Source organism: Nesoenas mayeri (genome assembly GCF_963082525.1).
Source record: "Nesoenas mayeri genome assembly, chromosome: 9".
Taxonomy (NCBI): Eukaryota; Metazoa; Chordata; class Aves; order Columbiformes; family Columbidae; genus Nesoenas; species Nesoenas mayeri.
The window spans coordinates 7929625-7947006 of record NC_137557.1 but is presented as its reverse complement, the minus strand read 5'-3'; the positions used below and the strand labels follow the sequence as shown (position 1 = coordinate 7947006).

Genomic DNA, 17382 nt, shown 5'->3' with positions numbered 1-17382 from the left:
GAGCTTGGATTTTTCTCTGAGGCATATGTGGGGATCACAGCTGGACACTCAGTTCAGGCTGGTTGCTAAGAGTGTTAACAACAGCAATGCCTATTTTCCTTCTTATTTGGGAACAATCCTGGTCTCCAGTGATTCCATAATCTCTTGAAGAAAAATATTCCCCTTTTGCCCTCCCCTGAAAGTTGTATGCTAACAGCACTTGCTTGCACCTATCAGAGTTATGACTCGGAGTCATATTATGGCAAACATTTGTGAGACCTAACTTTTTCTTTCTTGCAGTGCCTTTGAGTGAATTTTGCATATAGCCTCACAGTCGCCAAACTCCAACAGCAGAATGAAGGGAGGAGGGATGAATGTTACCTGCTTGCCCCACAGAGAGGGAGGAGCTTCAGTTTTCAAACATCAGCAGAGTTATAAGCAAGGTGTGTACTTAGAGCACTTCCTCAATGTGGAAGTTCAAGCTCACAACGCTGAAGACCTGTCCTGAGGGTGCTCTAGAAAGTCTCCAAAGGGTCATTTCATGGGGGAAAATCCTGCCAAGAACCATTATGCGCAACTTAACCAGGGAGAAGAGAATGAGATGGTGAGTCGTATCTCTGTCTAGGTCTTTCTCAACTTGAAGCAGCAGATGGCACATGTTCTACAATAAAATGCTACAGTCTGTAATTTAGTTTTGGATAGTGGAGGTGTTCCCATAGCAGAAACATACAGTTAGAATGGGATATAATTTTCTTTTAGCAGAAAGAAAATGAAGTTGTATGTATCCACTGGATTTAATTGGTTGTTCCCCCAACAGGGAATGGTTCGACAGATTATATTGATGTGGCATTATAAATCAAGGTGGAAGTGGTCTTATATGAGCTTGAGGGATGGGCCAGAGTGGTGTTGCTAATTTGACAGCTGAATCTCTAGGGTCTGCCACAGTTAGAGGAGGACCGGGAGCTATGGCTTTCTCTGGAACATAAAAACACGTGTTATATTTGCATAAATTATTAGCAAATGCAGTCTGTTGAACTGGCAACACTATTCCAGCCTGAGCACGTGTATGAAGCTGGATTGCTAAATACAGAATTACCATATTTCTTTCCAGAGTTTCTCAGAGGGCAGGATGTTTACTTGTATTCCATAACATGTGGAAATAAGACTCATGTTTACATGAAGTATCTGTTCTACTTCATGGTGCTTCTCTTAACTAGTAAGCCCAGTGCACAACTGTAGTAAATTCAGTGCTTCTTACCTGCTTTGGTATTACTGTGTGTTACAGATCAGCTATTCATCGCATATACATTCTGTCCATCTAACAGATTCTGCTGGTGATGCAGCTGTACAGCAACAGTTCTCTTGCATGTCTGGTAGATGCAGTGCTGTTCAAAATTGCTGTTCTGCAGAGCCACTGTAGCTCTGCTGTGAGTTTGCATAGGATTTCTCTGAGCGAAACAGTCACTTAGAAGCTGACATGACTCTTCGCTTCTAGAAATCGTGAAGAAATCTTCAAAACCTGAGAATTCTGTTTTAGTGAAAAAGAGCATCATGGAAAAATGCGAACATTTGCTATCCCTGGATACACAGATTCTCAGCCTGCTCTCTGCCATCCAGGGGAGGGGAGATGTCATATTTTGTGTAATACAAACCTGGATAATCTGGCATGTGCCGGGGAATGCAGTGCAGAGTCGTCCAGCAGCACGACCTGAGTGCTGCAGGGAGCACAGGGCTCAGGCTCTGAGGGTGAAAGCTGCTGAACCAAGTGACTCCGCTGCCGAGTTCCTGAACCTGCTTGGCAGCTCCTGGCTGTAGCCCCAGTGCTGATGGGCCCCGGCTCCCCAGCTCCAACAGCTCCTGGTTTTGTGTCTGTGCTCCTCCCTGTTCCCATCCCTCTAGGGCAGGGGTGTCAGACTCATTTTCATTGGGGTCCACATCAGCCTCACGGTTGCCTTCAAAGGGCCAAATGTAATTTTAGGATTGTACACATTTGGCCGTTTGAAGGTAACCGCAAGGCTCATGTGGCCCCCTGTAAAAATGAGTTTGACATCCCTGCTCTAAGACTATAAGCAACCTGTTGTTCTCTTCCCACAGCTGGCCCTGCCACTAGCTAGAATTAAGCCTGAGCTAACGAGGTTTAAGTGTGCTGTATAGAACCACGCTACAGTACCCTGCATGTTCCAGCTGTGCCCTGCTGGGAGTCCCAGGTTGTGCTTGCACAGAGCCAGCTATCCTACATTATCTTTCCAGGAATGTCCTTGTTTCTCACCAGTGTCATACTGAGCATGTATCCCACGAGTCCAGCGCTCAGGGATCTGCTCTATGCATCTGAGGTTTTCCGTGCACAGCTGGTGTGTGTGCGCAGTGTCAGTCTGCGCTGTGAATCCAGTTGCTATGCTCTCCGTGCCTGCAGCAAACATGAGCACTGCTCGTTCACCTGCCGTTCCCAAATGAAAATCACAGAGAAAAGATTGATAAAGCAGTTGAGTGGTAGGTGCAATTAAACCCATAGCCAAGTTGCGCTAGATTTGGCAGGTATGCGTGTGTCTTTGTTACATACCTGTGAGAGGGTGAAAGTTACAAGTGTAACAGAGAGGAGCATTATGAAGGTGTTGGAGGTTCTGTAAAGAGAATGAGGAAGAAACCAATGAGTAAATACAACAGCTGGTGTACATATTTGTGTGAAACAAAGTAATACGTAGGTAAGAGTTGTGAAGAGAGAAAGAAGGCTGTGTTTAAGTAGAGGAGACAAGGAGAGTACGTGGGGTAAAAGAATTATGTGCAGGCATTCTTTCTTTGTTAAAAACATATATTTTAAGTTATTGGCAGCCACAGCAAGCGGCACTTGCACATAATGTCCTAGTGACCCTGCAACATTTTTTTAAAATTCCAAGCCATTCAATTTTTTCTTTTTTGACATCATTATTTTTAACAGTCAGTTTAATCCACCTGAACCAAACTATTAACAAGCAGTTCTTGTCTCTTGAAACAAGATCATATCAGTTGGTGTAGTAATGTTACAGCTGACGTTGTGCAGGTTCCGGAGTTCAAGTAAGCATGCAAGTAGTTCATTTGGAGTCTGAACATGCAGAGCTTTTCCTCTGTAGAACGAGCTGTCCATTTTGCTGAGGAAAGTTGGGGAGCTCTAATCAGAATAAATACTTGTAAGTTTTCTTCACTGTTTCCATTTCTTGGTATAGCTGAGATGCTAGATAGTCCTGTATTTAAGAATAATCGCTCTGACTTAGGAAATTAACCCTATATATCCTTGTGCATATCTTTGCAATTACTTTGTGTGGCTGGAAAACATTTGCTTGACCAAGATGTCACTCTCCTGGTACCCAGCTAACACTTTGCAGTGTATATTTGGAGCATAAGATAATCTCTTTATTTTCATAACCACATGTAGTACTGGAAAAATCTCAGCAGTGTGAGAGCACTCTGGACACAACAGCTTGCCTCAGAGAGGGCTGATAGCTGTGGTAACAGGAATGGATTTATTTTAGGAATTAGCTTCCCTTTTTCTATTTTTTTACTTCTCTTCAGAAGGATCTGCTTGAAGGTGTTTTTGAGATGAAGTAGTTGTTGGTGGAATAAGAAGAGGTAGGAAAACCACAGCTTTGTGCCTTCTCAATTTGATGCTTCTCCCTGTATAGTTGGGACTACTCATCCCTTTGCACAGACTCTAAAGTGCAAAGCGTAAGTCCTGCAGTGCAAAAGGTTGTGATAGACTTCAATGGTCTCTACTGCTTCAGGAAGGATTTGCCACAAGCCTGTCCAAAGCACGTGTCCCCCAGTTGCCTGTGTCTGAAGGAATGGGACAACTGCAGTCAGTCAGCTGGTGAACCTCAGTTTCCCATTGCATATTGGCAGCTGTCTGCCTCCTTTGGGGTGCCAGAATTCTGAAGAGAATCTGACCCCAGAATTTTAAATACTTTGAGTTTGAAAGATTTAATTTTAATACAGAATCTGAAAGGCACAACCTTGTTCCTAGTGGAACAATAGTGAATGTTGCTACTTGCTTCAGAGGGAACAGAAACAAACCTCTTATGAAACAGGTTCTGATTGGTAAGAAGGAGATTCAGTTATTAAATTCCTTGTGAATCTTAACGAGTCTTTCAAGTCTAATCCTATTATCTGTTGTTATAGTAACAGGTTGTTCATAATAGGGTACCTGGCTGTTGGGTTTCCAGAAATATGATTGCTCACAGCCACTGTTTAGGCTCCTTCCTGGCAGCTACAGCCCTTGTTTTCACCAAAGAAAAGGGTACCTGAACTTGTTTGACTTTTGCATTTAAATTCTGCTGTGCAGATGACCTGGCAGTTACAAGCGATTTTTCTTTTAAACATAAGAAACAAAAACTTCCTGGTCACCAGAGTGCTAAGCCTTTGAGTGCTGGCTTTGTATTATTGTAAAAGCAGCTATGAACCTTTCTTGGAATAAGCACGTTTTCTGCCAACTGAGCAGGTCTGGCAGCTTTTTCTGTCCAATAATCTGTGGCCCCTCCCTAGACCCTTCACTCACAAGTTAAACCATTTTGTTTTAGTCACTCTTCCGACTGTTGGAAATCTCAAGAGAAAGGGGATGTTAACAGATGAGGAAACAAAGTTTTACAATACACTACAATTTATTTAAAATTATTCTACAAAGATGAGATGAGCACACCAGCCTCTTTTGTAGACAGTGCTATCTCCTGTGAGATAATGAGAAGTCCTTTGGCATCTTACAGATAGCTAATCTTAGCTTTGTTTTCCACCATCTCTTAGTCTGGTGCCCTCAAGAACCCAGGTTATTTGGCTGTGTGACGTTACATATGCCAAATGCACACTGTGAGCCCTAAAAATGTGCTCACGCAGTAGAAAAGGTGTCAAAGTGTGAATCTGTATTAATCAAAACCATTTTCAAAAGAATTATGTCTACATCAGCACAGCCTCTTTGTGCAATGAAGTACAACCCAGCAAAGGTTATTCTCTTTTCTTTAACAACATAAAACCAACTTGACAGATATATTCTTACTGCTGACATCAACACCAGGATTTCTGCCAGCCCTGGAAGTATTGTTTGCCATAGTGGACATGCATTGGCTTGGAGATCTTTGTAATGTAGGCCTAGGGGATCCTGAATAAGCTTGAAGAATTTCCAACCCTAATTACTGTAAGGCATTCACGTGGCTAGATAGACCTGCTGAGAAACCTGCATCCCTTCCTCATGTACAGTGTGGGTACCTCTGTTGTGGGTCTAATATTCACATCTCAGCCTAGCAGAACATTTTATTCTGAAGGTAAATATTGAAGGGTTCCAGCCCAGGGAACATTGGCACAGGTTAGGTTTGCAGTGCAGTCTATTTCTCTGGCTAGCTTTAGTTCTGAATGATGTGACCCAGGAAACCTGCTCCAGTGATTTCCAAACTGGGAGAAGTGCTTTGCTTTGTCTTTAGATTCCTACATGGACAACCAGCAGTTAAGACCTGATGTTTATTCTTTCCCAGCTCACCCCTTGTAGAGCTCCTGAACACCTATATTCAGAAATGTCACATTCATCAATACACAAACCAACTAAATCTTAAGCAACACCTGTGTTCATAGGGCAGAATGTCCACTGTGTCCGAACTGTTCAAGGGTATCTGTCTGTCTGTCTATCTATCTCAGGAAAGTCCCTTGTGAGAAGGAACCAGATCCAGCAGACACCGTAATGAATGTCTTAAGAGAATGGCCTTTTTTTTTTTACCAGCTGAGCTGTTGCCTTGTCTTTTTCTCTCCTGGTTTTCAAGATGAAGAATACTGATTCAGGCTTGGTTTTGGGAAGTGTCTTGAGATCTAAGAGATCAAACATTTTTTTGAGGGAAAGCTATTCTGGAAACATATGCAGGTCTAGGGGGCCTCAGATACATATTTTGGTATATAGGTGCATGATTTTCTAGGCAGAGAAAGACAGAGTCTGCCCTGGGTCTATGTTTGTGTTGTCATATCAGTCTTGGAGAATCGTGGAGCATTTCAGCAGAGAACATTGCCAAAAGAAGATGACCCCAAGTGACTGCCACTCACGTGCTGAGTGCCCACCCTCTCCCTTCTTAATTGCATTAACTACAGCCTCATTGACTTTGGGTGTAAGGCAGAAAAGCTGGAAATTAAAGGAATGATTCACTGGCAGAAGCAAGATGCACATGGCAGCAATCTCATTCTTCCCCACCCTCATATTTATGCCCATCCCAAATTGAAAATATAATTCCAGTTATTCCAGGTCCAGACATTTAATGGAGGAAGTCCGAAAGCATCTTCTTTTAACAGTTCTTCCCTTAGGCATCTGTGTCTCCTTGGGAGTTCCTTTCCCTTGCTGACAAGCTCTGAAGTCTGGATCCAAGCATCTTGATCTTCCTAGTAAGCCATTGCTGTGAACTGTAAGTTCGCATCATTCTATGTATTATTCTGTATGCATGGAAAGCCCTTTACCTGTTTATAGGAGCTTCCTTCTGTCTGCTGCAGTGTTGCCTTATTCTCTTGGGCTGCTCAGAGATTATAGAAACCTTTGAAAATGCTGACCTTGTGCATCTCAAAGTTGTATAACCAGGTCCTGTGCAATGCAGGCCACTTCCCTGTGTAATTTACCATACTTTTCCCCACAGTTGCCAGTTTCTTCCCTTTAGAAACACCATGGAGATTACCTAGGAAGATAGAGTCTGTCTTTTGGAGAATGACATAGAGCAAGTAGGCCGAGGCAGTGTATGGAACCACTGGGTAGGGCCTGTGTTTCTCATAATAAGCAAAGACACCAGCACAGAACCAGGAATTATGTATTACTCATCCTTCCAATTACATTGCCTTTTCTTTTCGCTTTATGAATGGATCTTGCAATATCTGTGGCTGCAGCTATCTGATCTGCAGAAGCAGATTGCACAATTGCTGCAGATATACTAGGAAGAAGGAGATTGAGGAATAGTTAGTGAATTCTCCTGCTAACTGCAGCCATGTAATCTCCCATCTTAGATCAGGGCTGGGTCTCCTCTATAAATTCATGGTATACATTTAATTTCACCTTTACCAAGTCCCTGCTAGCACTACTGAGAGGGAATTTGGCCATGGTACCAAGACCTGGCAGCTCTTAAACTGCAATGCTGACAGTCATCCCTTTGAAGTTTTGGGCAAGTCACCTTGCCTCACTATATCAATTTCCCCAGCTTTAAAAATGGAATAATAATACCTACTCATGCAGTGAGTAGCTTCATTTGGACCTCTGAACATGTAAAGCATTCTGCAAGTATTCATTATTTGTTCTTACTAACAATTATTATTATTATTATTATTTGGGGATGTTAGGACAATGGCGCATTGCTGAGGTCCAAGATGCCCATGCTGGAGCTGTCATGGGACGTGTTTACAGCCATACAAAGGCTGCATATGTGCCGAGTTGTGCAAAGCAGCTCCAACTCGTGCCACCACTCAGTGTTGTTTGGCACCATGCAGAGACACCAGCTGAGTCTGTAAAGCGTAGGTGCGTGAATGCAGACATGCTGCTCTGGCAGGAGAGAGAGCAGCAGTGCTTCTGATTCTGAAGCAGACTCTGTTCCAGCCTCTGCAGCATCACTCTCCATCCCCTAGTGCAAATGTACTCAAGTTCTGCAGCTCTCTCACCAAGGAACCTTAAAAAAACTGACCAGGCAAATGACTTGGGACCTAAAGGTTAGGGCCTCTATATTTTTCATATCAATCCAACTCATGCACACATGTAACTGTGTCTCATACTGAGTTTCATAACTACATAGAAATATTTTAGAGGTTTGGGCAGACTACAGCAATCCAGATTTTGTGAAGGTGGATGAAAAATTCTATGGAACATGTGAAGTTTTTTTCTAGTCATGTTTAGGAGACATAAAGAAGCCAAATGCAAATTCTATGACTTTTTTTTTTCACAGTACCATATGGAACAGTACCTGTGGGAGACCAGTGGCTGATTGAAAATGTAGTATATCAGGTGTTTCTTTAAGTGAAATAGTAATGATTTTTTTCCTTGTCTTTGCCACACAGGAGATTTTTGGCTACAAAACCCAAGGCTGCCGAAAGGCCTTGTGCATTGCGGGATACATCTTGTCCTGTGGGGCCCTGCTGCTGCTGTTTTACTGGAAGCCAGAGTGGGATGTGTGGGCAAACTGCATCCGCTGCAGCTTGGAAGAAGCGGATGTTGTTCTGCTTAGAACAACAGTAGGTGCCTACTTTAATCTTTAGTCATTAGTATGTAGTTAATTGGAAGGAATCCAGCTAGCTGAAATCTCTTACATTGCTGATTTCATACAATAACATGTTGTGTTTACCATCATTGATCTAAAGAACTCTCAAGTACCCCACAAATTATGTAAAAGATGATGACTGGAGTGGACAGTGACATCTAGCTGATCAGATAACAAGCTGTAAGAAATTGGGGTGAAAAAAGCTGTAATATCTGTCTTTTCAAGACTGTGTTATTTGCTCTCAATCCTTCCTCCTCCCTTCTACCGTTCCTGTGCTTTCTACATTGCAGATCTGTGCTCCAGATTCTAAAGCATCTATTTGATTAGCATTGTCCAGCAGATCCTTCTTCCCTCACTTGGCTGTCGTGGTGAAGCTGCCCCTCTCTGCCAAAATTTAGCCAGTTGGCCAAACCAAAGATTTGCCTATCTCTGTCTCCAGTGGTGTCCAACAGCGCATGATGAGGGATCAGGATAAGGAAGAGGACAAGCTTAGGCTGCTTGTTTTCTTGGCTGTATATTTCCATTTTCCATCAGCCCTTCCACATGTCCAATAAGCTTGTAATCCTGCAGTTAATGCTTTCAGGGCTGTTAGGTTTTGCTAGTAGTTTCCTAATACAGATTTATATCTGCTGAGGACTGCACTGAAGTACTGCAACATACAGAAACCCTGATTTCATTTAATGGAAGCTAATGCAACACTAAAATGTCAGACTGAGACTTGACTCTGAATCCCAGCTGAACCTGAATACTCCAGGAGCTCGCATGGTGGGTTTTCTTCCAGAAGTTTAATTTGTTCTGCTTCAAAGATTCCTCAACAATGCCATTTGCAAATCGTGCAATTGCAGAAACGATCACTTACTACCACTGTGTTTGAGCTGCCTTCTTAAATGAGCAGAGCAGCATGCAGTTAAAATCTTGAGTTTTGAACGTCACCGATCTGCCTGTTGAATATTTTATATTGAAACAATCTGCATCCTAGTAGACTGGGGTATTTATTTTTTTTTAAAGAAGCATGTTAGGTTTAATCTCCCTTTTTAATCTTCAGTTCGGTTTGCATTTTAATTACCTATTCTTGTGTGTCATTTTAAATGGGTTTGCCATGCCAAGCACTTTTCAAATAAATGAGTTTTTAAATGATACTTTATGTAATTAAACAAGAATTGGATCATATTGTATATTGTTGTCAGGAAGCTCTCTCAACGTGTGCTCTGGGCATTTGACAATTTCAGATTTCCTTCATGGTTCATTGTATGAAAATGACTGTTGGGTGTTTGCATTTGTTTGTTTGCTTGTTTTATTCCCCTACATTCTGATTATGTCAGTTCTCAAACATGGCTACTGCTAATGAGGATACAAGTAATCCCATCAGCTTGATCCTTTAAATTCTCTTTTGCTTCACATAAAACCTTCATTCATAATTCATTATCATCTCTGCAATTGCAATATAAGAGCCTATTAACTCACTTTTGTTATTGAATTTTAATTCACTTTAGTTCAAGTAATGAGCACCTGTGTTATTCACTGCTTCCCATCTCAATCTGCATCCTAATGTCTACTAATTCTGAAATTTAAATTAAAGATAAATATCAGAAAATAAATGTTATTCTACTGAAAAATACTATTTTAAGAAGAAAAGTGCACAAAAAAATAAGACGTAAATATTTTTAAAGTTCTTTTTTTGAACTGTTAAATTATTCAAAAGGACACTTGGTTCAGAATCTTTTTTATTTGTTGTCATTTCTGAAAGGGGTTTAATAACTGTGCTTTCAGAACTTGCCTGGCTGAGGTAATCAGTTTTTTCCATCTGCCAAACTGCTCACAGGCTGGACATGATATATGTCAGTCTCATAGTTGCCTTTAACACATGAGGTTCAGTATTCAGGACTGAAACTTAACATGAGGGTACTTATTACAGTAGTTGCTCTAATCTCTCCCAGGCAGTTGCAATTTAATTGATTTTATGAAAAATAGCAAGATCATGAACCCAATTTGTGCCAAAATCTTGTCTAAGGTACCATAAGGGATGAATGATGCTAACACACTTGTTCCAATGAAGCGTTAACACAAGAATGACAGTGGAAAGGTATTGGCACTAAACATGCATTTTGCAGTACAGTGCTATGTTCCTTTTGATCTTTTCTTTACAGTCTGGTCACTGCATATCAGATTGTCCTGTGCTGTTTGCCTGGCCTACATCATAACTTGGGTGTTCATGTTCCATCCTTATCACCTGGGGTCCAGACTTGCACTCAGTGAATTATTTGCAGTACTCACATTTTGACAGGACTGTGGTTCTGCTCCTGTTCTGCTGATTTATCTATCAGTCACAGGTGCTGGGTGGCCTCTCTTGGCTAGTTCTTTACAAAAGCTGGAGTGGTGCTCTAGAAAGGCCTGCTGTAATTATTCACTCCAAGGTTTGTTCTGATTTTGAGGGAAATTGTGACATTTCTCTTTTATATTCATTTAGGATGAGTATCAGATTTATTCTCGTAAGACCGTGACATGGATCTCTGTGGCTGCACTTATCAAAAGTAGATCGGATTATCCAACTATTGCTGAGGAAGACTCACTCTTCAGCAAAGCCATAACGAAGCCAAGTTTGCAAGTAAGTAAAGTATTCCTGGCAGCATATGGGAGATGATAGCAAATCTCAGCCATGCTTTGTAGAGTGAAAGTGAGCTGTGAAACATAGTCAGCTAAGAAACTTGCAGCTTGATGAACACAGTGAGCAGTGGAAAACCAAGCTGGAGATGTTAGAGAATCATACTCACCTCTGTAAAAATCCTCTACTTAGTCTGAGGTGGATTTTGCAAAAAGGATCCTCATTGCTCCTGAGAGAAGACCTACATTATAGGTAGGAGAGCTTCAAGACACTGGGGTTGGCAGTGGAGAGTCAGAATTCCAAATAAAAAACTCATTTCTGGCATAGGAATCAAGGAACTTAGGGGTGGCTGTGTGTCTGAAGGGAGACTGTGAGGAACTGAACATCACAGCTCCCACAGTAACATGAGAACAGGGATGAAAGCAGCTGAGGGGGAAGAGAACAGGAAAGTGCTTCTGCAGACCTGAATCAGTATTTCCAGAAATGTTTCATCAAGGAGGTTCTGAAGCGCATTTTACCTTCTTACCTTTGTATGTACCAATTTGTGCTTTAAAGTACCTTTGCTAGAGTTGGGTCTTGCACTGTTGACTGTTCCTGCAAAAATGTGTCCTGGGCTCTGCCAGTTCCATAGCCCTGAGATCCCAGTGAGGTACTGGGAAGAAGGTAGATGATTAGTTGATCCAAGCAGATCACAAAGTCCCCTATGAGCTGGGTAAATATAATTATCCCCATTCTAGAACCAGACAGTTCACTTATATGTCTTCCTTAGCATTACACATTAAATTGATGTGAGCAATAGGAATGCAATTGTACATTTGCTAATAACTGTCTTTTGATTATAGGTACTAGATGACTGCAATGGGAAACCCATAAGAGAGCTATTTTCTCTTCTAGAAAATGGATTTCTAACTTGTTAGCATTTTTAATATCTACAGCAATTTTTAGTGGATATTTTCATTATAAACCTAAACTTAGCTGAGCAAAGCTGTTGCTATTACTGCTGTTTTGTGTGGGCATATGTTAAAGTACGTAAGAAAGTTTAGTGCCAGCTAGTTTAATCAACTGGCACAGTATGAAGGGGAAGACTGGTTTGTAACATTCTTCAGAGGATTGAATTAGTAACATAAAAAAGCCCAGTATAGCCTCAATTAATAAGCCCTTTGAGCACCACTTTCCTATCAGTCCAAACATCTAGATAGAAAAGAACAGATTTCAAAGCAGCAAAGAGCAAACAGTTTAATCCTTCACTAGCAATTTAGAAGCCCCTACTTATAAGGCAATTATAAAAACTTTTCACCATTTAAGCTACCTATGTCCACAGAGCAATGGGTAGTGCCCAAGAGCTGTCCAAGCACCTGTTCCAGCTGAGTGAGTCCCTCATTTCCCACTTCAGTTTTTAGCATAGCAAATATTGCAGTTCCTATTGCATGAAGTCCTACCTACAGACCTCTTGTTAGGTTAATGACTGCAGTTATAGCTCCATTTTGAGTCAATGCATGAGCTGAGTGTATATTTCATTAGCCTATAATAATGTTTATTGCACTGGGTCGGGAGAGTCCCCTAGAGCTGGTTTCTTTATTATATATGTATATAGGTGTACGGCTTTGCCTTCCTCCAGCTGATATGAAGCGCTATTATCACTAATAGGTTTCGCTGTTGCGTAGGACAGGACAGACTCCTTTTGCAAATTATAAATGGCAGCGTGTGTTCCTAATGCATAACTGCTCTGCAAGGGCCCAGCGTTAGCAGTGACTCAGGACGTATCCTGGGATGGCCTTTCTTGTTTGCTGGCATGTCTGTTCACTTGGACTCAGCACCACACCTGCAAACTGCCCGAAGTCCTCTGCTTTCCGCAAAGCCAGACAGAAGATAAGAGGGTTGCTGACTGAAGACAGGCTTTGACAGCTGCCTGCATACCCACCACTGCGTCAGTGATCCCTTCATTCTCTGAAATGAGAGTGAGGACTGTATTCTTTGCTTCACTAAATGAAGAGGGAAGAATGCTGCCTTGTAGTTCCTTGACCTGAAGATCTGTAAAGCTCACTGGAACCTGTGGTGGGGATCTCACTCCACAACATAACTAGGGAGTTAGTAAATACAGTCTTGCCTTTCCTCCCTCCCTGCCCCCCGTGTAATTTGCTTTATCTGTGCTTGACCGCAGTGAGGATGCCTAGCTGAGATCTGTGAGCAGGCGTGGGAGTATTTTTCTTTGCTATATAATATATATTGTTATCCCTATATTTTTTGGTTTTTTTGCAGGTGAGGAGTATCCAAGTACAAAAAATCCGCTATGTCTGGAATATCTGTGCAAAACAGTTCCAGAAAGTTGGGTGAGTTCAATGCCCTGGTTACACAGTCTCTGCGGAAGTCAAGCTTTTTTGTGAATAATGGCCTAAGGAAAACACTCCCTTTATATTTTAGAGCCCTAGAAGATCACCACACTTGCTCAGCTATACATGCCAAATTTGGTTCTGGTCTCACCTGCGATGAGCAGAATGTCAGGTACACACTTAAAACATATGGAAATCAAAGAAATGTAAATTCACTGCTGTTGGTTTAATTTCCTTGAGTTTCTTGTGTATCCATTAATATGCACGTAATTTTAAATGAAATAACCATACATGAAAAATGGAATGAATAGGGCTAGAGAATGTTTTATATTCCTTATCAGCATTTTTGAAGTGTCTCAGTATTTATCACTGTTGTTGTTCTCAATCAGGAAATAATTATGTCCCGTAACTAACTATAAGCAGTTCTTTTTTGGAATAAGAGAAATTCTCTGTGAGACAGTGCAGATCAGTTGTGTGTGTGCTTCTTCATGGGGGCTCCATGTAATTGTTTTGAACTTCTAAATCAATTAGTTCTGGTGGTTGAACTTATTCTCACGAACTCTTGTATCATTAGACCATTGACACAAAAGGTATTCCTGAAACTGCTAAATAAAGAAATGATCTTCAGTTGATTGAATTCTGAAAATCCAGCTCCTGACCTTAGCTCATGTTGAATCTTACATTCAAATCACCCTTAACTTTACACAAAATGATTTGGTTTTAGGTTTAGAATTCCTTTGTTTATGGTGTTTCAAAGGATTTTTTGCATAATGGAAACATTTGCCTAAAAGGCTGCGTTACATCTCTCATCTGTTTAAGTCCATTTCACTGGTACAGTCACCTTTTCTGACATAAGCACTGTAGGAGCATTTAATTTTTTAACTTCTTCTTGGAGAAAGATCCTCGCAGCCTTTAAACTGGGTTCGATACAAGATCTCAGAACTATTGAAAGCTGCAGCTTCTTGATTGAGCTCCATTGTCACTGTTTGATCTGTAAGTGATGTATCTTTATTCCATACAGGAGAGTTATATGTGGGCCAAACACTATTGATGTTCCAGTTATCCCTGTTTGGAAACTACTTGTCAAAGAGGTTAAGTATTTCTGTTGCTTTTATTCTAGGCTGCTTGGGGAGGCAGAGTGTGCTCTGAGTTCATGGATTCTATGTCTAAATTAGCTTCTGAGTACTCACTCATCAAGCACATTTCTTCTTCAAATACTTCTTAATGAAATCGCCACGAATTCATGTAGTCTCCATAGTTCCTTGTCATCCATCTCTGTGCCTGGATGGCTGCTTGGTGTTTGTATATTCTGGGAAATCGTTCTGTTGGCCTTACAGGGGTCAGGGAATGTTTCCAAGTTGCACTGGACATCAGACCTTACAGGCAAAGGGTATCTCTTAATCAGCAGAGGTGAACAGCGGTGGCTGGTATGTGCCCACAGCTGCAGAGAGATCCAGTGAGCTCTGGCACAGCACCATGTAAAGCACCGGTATCTTTTTCAGGCAGGAACTGGCTGTATGTGGCCTGAACAGTGTTTGTGGAGATGTACTTGTGGTATGTGAGCTCCATCCTCACAGTATAACCTGCTTTTCTCTCACCTTTGTTACATTTCTTGTAAATAAGCAAGAAAAACAAGGCTTGGGCTGAGCCGTACACATCCCAAATAACATTCCTATTGGTCCAGATTATTTGGCCCTACTGTCAGATGGAGATGGTTCAATCTGATTAGACTGAAGCCACTGCTAACAAAATCAGAAAGGGAGTCGGGAGACACAACATTAACTTAATAGCTTTTAGTCCAGCCCATTTCTAACAGGATTGACTGGGTGGGTATACTGGAGCCATTTAAATGTGGCCAGGTCTTGAGTATTGCTCTCTCTCCAAACAGGTCTTAAATCCATTTTACGTGTTCCAGCTGTTCAGTGTGTGTCTGTGGTTTGCTGAAGAATACATGGAGTATGCCGTTGCCATCATAATCATGTCTCTCCTCTCGATTTTTTTGACAGTATATGATCTTAGGCAGGTGAGACACCTCACCTTTTTCCACAAGGAAATTTTATTTCTAATATCTGGGAAAGGCCAGGATGTTACAACATGCACATGTACAGTGCTCTGAGAGTTACTCAGAGGTTTAGTCTCGTGATGTTGTGTAGTAGCAGGTGCAATGGCCTGGCCTCCTAGTCATAATGATCTCTGTGTGGTTCTTCACCCACATCCTCCCTTCCCCATTCCAGTGCTTTGCTTTGTAACCTTTTGCTACACCTTCTCCATAATTAGGGCGGGGAGTTTCTTTCTCTGTATGATTGCACAGTTGCTGGCAAGGCCAGACCTGACTTTATGAGGTCTCTCTTAACCACAAATAACAAAAGGGAATAATTGTTAGTGGATTAATTGCATCATGTAAGAAAAATGTAACACTTTCTTGTGTTCTCCTTTAATTTATAGCAATCAATTAAACTGCACAGACTGGTTGAGTCTCATAACAACATGATGGTCACTGTCTGCAGAAATAAGGAAGGTGACTCCTCTACACTTCTTTCTCCAATGTGTTTAGTTTCTCTAGCAATTTATATTAAACCCAAGAATGTACAATATTAAATTCCTTCTAGATCAGTTTCCTCATCTCAGCTTGATTAACTAGCTTCTTCATGTTGGGTTAATTTGACCCAGAAGCACGTTGTGGCACATTGATTCTATTTATAACTGTTTGAGTGCAGCCTTAGCAAAAAATTATCAGGAAAACCATGTTCTTCAAGCAGTGCTGACAAAGCCAACCACTTAACCATTAAATGACTGTGAGTCCACATAATGGCTTCATGCAAATCCTGTTCATTGTCATGGTATTTAGAGCACAATCCAGAAAGACAGAGTCAGACTAAGTAATGTAGATCCAAGCTTCTTCAGTTAGGTTAGTGCATTGGAACAATAACCATTGGTTGGGCTTCTGGGGAGATAAGAGGGAATTCTGCAGTTCAAACATGCCTAGGCTTTTCTAAATATTGGAGGTTGCATTCTTAGGTCCTACTTGTGGTCCTTTATTTATCAATCATTATAAAGAAGTGACAGTCTATTCAGCAGGTAGTTCTTTGTATTTTTTCCCTTTACTGCAGAGAAATACATGAAGCAGAAAGTTTGCATTACGTGTCACCTGCAGGTTTCCAAGAGCTGGAATCGCATCATCTTGTTCCTGGAGATGTGCTGGTTTTGAAAGAGGGCAAAACCCTCTTGCCTTGTGATGCCATTCTGATCAGCGGGCAGTGTGTTGTAAACGAAAGCATGCTGACAGGTACAGCTCATCCCTCCCAGGTTCACCATCAAAACATCATCATCGCCTTGTGGCTTCAGCCAGTGACACAGGACATATGGTGCTTTGTGTAGCTCTTATAAAGAGATAGTCCATAACTAGCCTAGAAGGGGATTCTTTTGGGTGTTTGCAATAATAAAGGCTGAATTAGAGTTAGCCTCAGCTTATCTAAATAGACAAGATGGACTTAGGAAGGGCAGTTCATCCTTTTCTTCCTTTCTGGGGTGCAGAATTTAGGAAGAGATCCTCTAATTAGAAAGGAAAGTGTGCACAGTGAAGAGGAATGAGTAGGACAGGAGAAGAAACAGTAGATATGGAGAAAAGCTGTTCCCATGCAGGGCCCCCATTCTACTCAGGCTGTGGGGGTTTCTCTTGGTCACTCTGAATGTCTCATCGCTGATGACTGCAACATCTCCAACCTGCTGAAGTATCTGTCTAGCTCTCCAGATAGTTAACCTCACATTCATGTGATAGCAGTGGAGGACACACCAAGTGGAAGAGTTCACTGCAAAGCAGGATTTTTGGTGCAGGAGATGTTAATGTAACAGTTCTGTTTCTTGTCTTTAAATTTGGTCTTGGTCTGAATCAAACTGAAACCCACAGTTCTGAATTTTCATGTAAATGAGAAATTCCAGAAACCCCTTTCATTTAGAAGGCTTCAGATGTCAGGAGATTCTTTTTCTGCTTCACCTTAGTGTATCTGCTCTGACATAAATAGGATATTTGTCAGCTGTCAAGCATTGGGTTAAAAGCTATCCTTTTTACCAGAAAGGGGAAATAGGGAATCTCATGTTTAATCTACCAAAGGGAATAGTGTAGTGACCTGCACATGAGGTTCAAACTTGGTAAACAACGTGTGAACATCAAGTGGAGTCTTGCAACACCAGTTCAGGTCTCTTTTAAAGTCTGTGTATCTGCAGAGAGGGTTTGGAGTCCTTGGGCTTC

The 17382-nt window shown here is 41.5% G+C and overlaps 1 protein-coding gene across 1 annotated transcript in view; it reads left to right on the top strand.

Moving 5' to 3' along the window:
- Window positions 1-520: 520 nt before the first annotated feature.
- LOC308043690 (putative cation-transporting ATPase 13A4) overlaps window positions 521-17382 on the top strand; it is a gene marked incomplete at both ends in the record, with an annotated part of 39310 nt that continues 22448 nt past the window's right edge. The window contains 9 exons of the mRNA XM_080349912.1: window positions 521-583; window positions 8002-8175; window positions 10669-10806; window positions 13063-13133; window positions 13225-13305; window positions 14155-14224; window positions 15022-15156; window positions 15579-15651; window positions 16288-16419. Of these exons, the coding sequence (XP_080206038.1) occupies window positions 521-583; window positions 8002-8175; window positions 10669-10806; window positions 13063-13133; window positions 13225-13305; window positions 14155-14224; window positions 15022-15156; window positions 15579-15651; window positions 16288-16419 (937 nt within the window). The remainder of the gene's footprint in view (window positions 584-8001; window positions 8176-10668; window positions 10807-13062; window positions 13134-13224; window positions 13306-14154; window positions 14225-15021; window positions 15157-15578; window positions 15652-16287; window positions 16420-17382) is intronic.